Here is a 1,561-nt window from a genome sequence, read left to right on the forward strand (position 1 = left end):
ACACACACACACACACACACACACGCACACACTGTGCGTGCGCGCGCGCGCGTGTGTGTGTACGTGTGTGTATGTACGTGTGCGTGCGTGCGTGCGTGCGTTTGTATGTGTACGTGTGCGTGCGTGTGTATGTGTACGTGTGCGTGCGTGTTGTACTACACAACCAGTGGTCGGTCAGTAGCCTTCACAGCGTTTGTGTAAATATGTCTCGCTCTCTCTCTCGCTCTCTCTCTCTCTCTCTCTCTCGCGCGCGCGTGCGCTCGCGCTCTTTCTCTCTATCCGTCTGCTTCTATCTCTCTCTTCGTCTTTCTGTCTGCCTGTGTGACTCTCATTCTCGCTTTTGCTCTCTCTCCCTCTCTCCTACGCACGCACGCACGCGCGCTCACAGATATAACGTGCCAGCAGTATAAAATGGTGGCCGGCCTTCTAGCACGGCGGACTCGGCCACTGCGCCGCGCGTTTCTTTTCATTGATGGCCGCCATTGCGCGGGTGTGGGTGGTGCCGTGAGTGGTGGCGGGGGTAGGGGGGCGGGGCCGGGCCGCCTGCGGTGCCGACGTTGGACGACCGGTGTCTACCAGGCGGCGACAGAGGTCGCGGGGATGACTCGTGACTAGGTTTCGTGGTTGTGGGAGGGGGTGTGCACGTCTTACCCCTCCCCCTCCCCCGCGCGCAGTATGCCTCCCACCCCCGCGATATTCACGTCCGCACTGCGTAATGGGCGCGCGAAAAAAAAATCCATACTACCCCTAGTTTCCCTTTCTTGGAAGGACTGTAGTTTTGTGTAATACGTGTGTGCGTGCTTGCGCGTATGCGTGCGTGTGTAGGCTACATACCTATATGGCTGTGTTCGTGCGTGTGTGTGCGTGTGTGTGCGTGTGTGTGTGTGTGCGCGCGTGTGTGTGTGTGCGTGCGTGTGTGCGTGTGCGCGGACCACGGCGAGGCCGGCCTTACTCTGGAAACTGACAGGTGGCACACGGAACAAAAAAATCCGTGTGCGGGGGTTAGAGCGGCTCCCCCCTCCCCCTCCACGCACCCACGATGGAGGCTGCTCGCAATGTGGCTGCCGGGGGGTGGGTGGACGGCAGTCGGGGAGGAGCAGGCGTGTTACGGAAGCGTGGAAGCCGCTTATACATGGCTTCCTCACCCTGCGTGCGAGTCCTCGGGTCTTACTGTCGACCCTCCCTCCGTGTTCTCCGTCGTGGAAAGTGCGCGCTGGGGGGAGGCATCTCCCCATCGCCGGTTCCCACCCTGCCCCCGCCCCGCGCTGAGAAAAAATTCTCTACCCCTCGCGCCGTTTCTTTTTACGGCACAGCTGTGGTTCCGTGGGGGATGCGTTTGTGCGTGCGAAAGAGGGCGCGGGATGGCAAGAGAGAGAAAGCGATCGAGAGAGAGAGAAAGAGAGGGGGAGAGAGCGGGATGCATAGAGAGAGAGAGAGAGAGAGAGAGAGAGAGAGAGAGAGAGAGAGAGAGAGAGAGAGAGAGAGAGAGAGAGAGAGAGAGAGAGAGAGAGAGAGAGAGAGAGAGAGAGAGAGAGAGAGAGAGAGAGAGAGAGAGAGAGAG

At 59.6% G+C, this 1,561-nt stretch overlaps 1 protein-coding gene across 1 annotated transcript; it reads right to left on the reverse strand.

The window, feature by feature from the left end:
- Positions 1-184: 184 nt before the first annotated feature.
- LOC106820066 (U1 small nuclear ribonucleoprotein 70 kDa-like) lies at positions 185-572 on the reverse strand (the record flags this gene model as incomplete). Its single annotated transcript, XM_014824626.1, is given in 3 exon segments — positions 185-298; positions 338-360; positions 515-572. Coding segments are annotated over 3 exon segments (195 nt in total), but the record flags the coding sequence as incomplete, so codon positions are not given.
- Positions 573-1,561: the final 989 nt, after the last annotated feature.

This window comes from Priapulus caudatus, unplaced genomic scaffold, assembly GCF_000485595.1.
Source record: "Priapulus caudatus unplaced genomic scaffold, Priapulus_caudatus-5.0.1 Scaffold6241, whole genome shotgun sequence".
NCBI classification, from domain to species: Eukaryota; Metazoa; Priapulida; class Priapulimorpha; order Priapulimorphida; family Priapulidae; genus Priapulus; species Priapulus caudatus.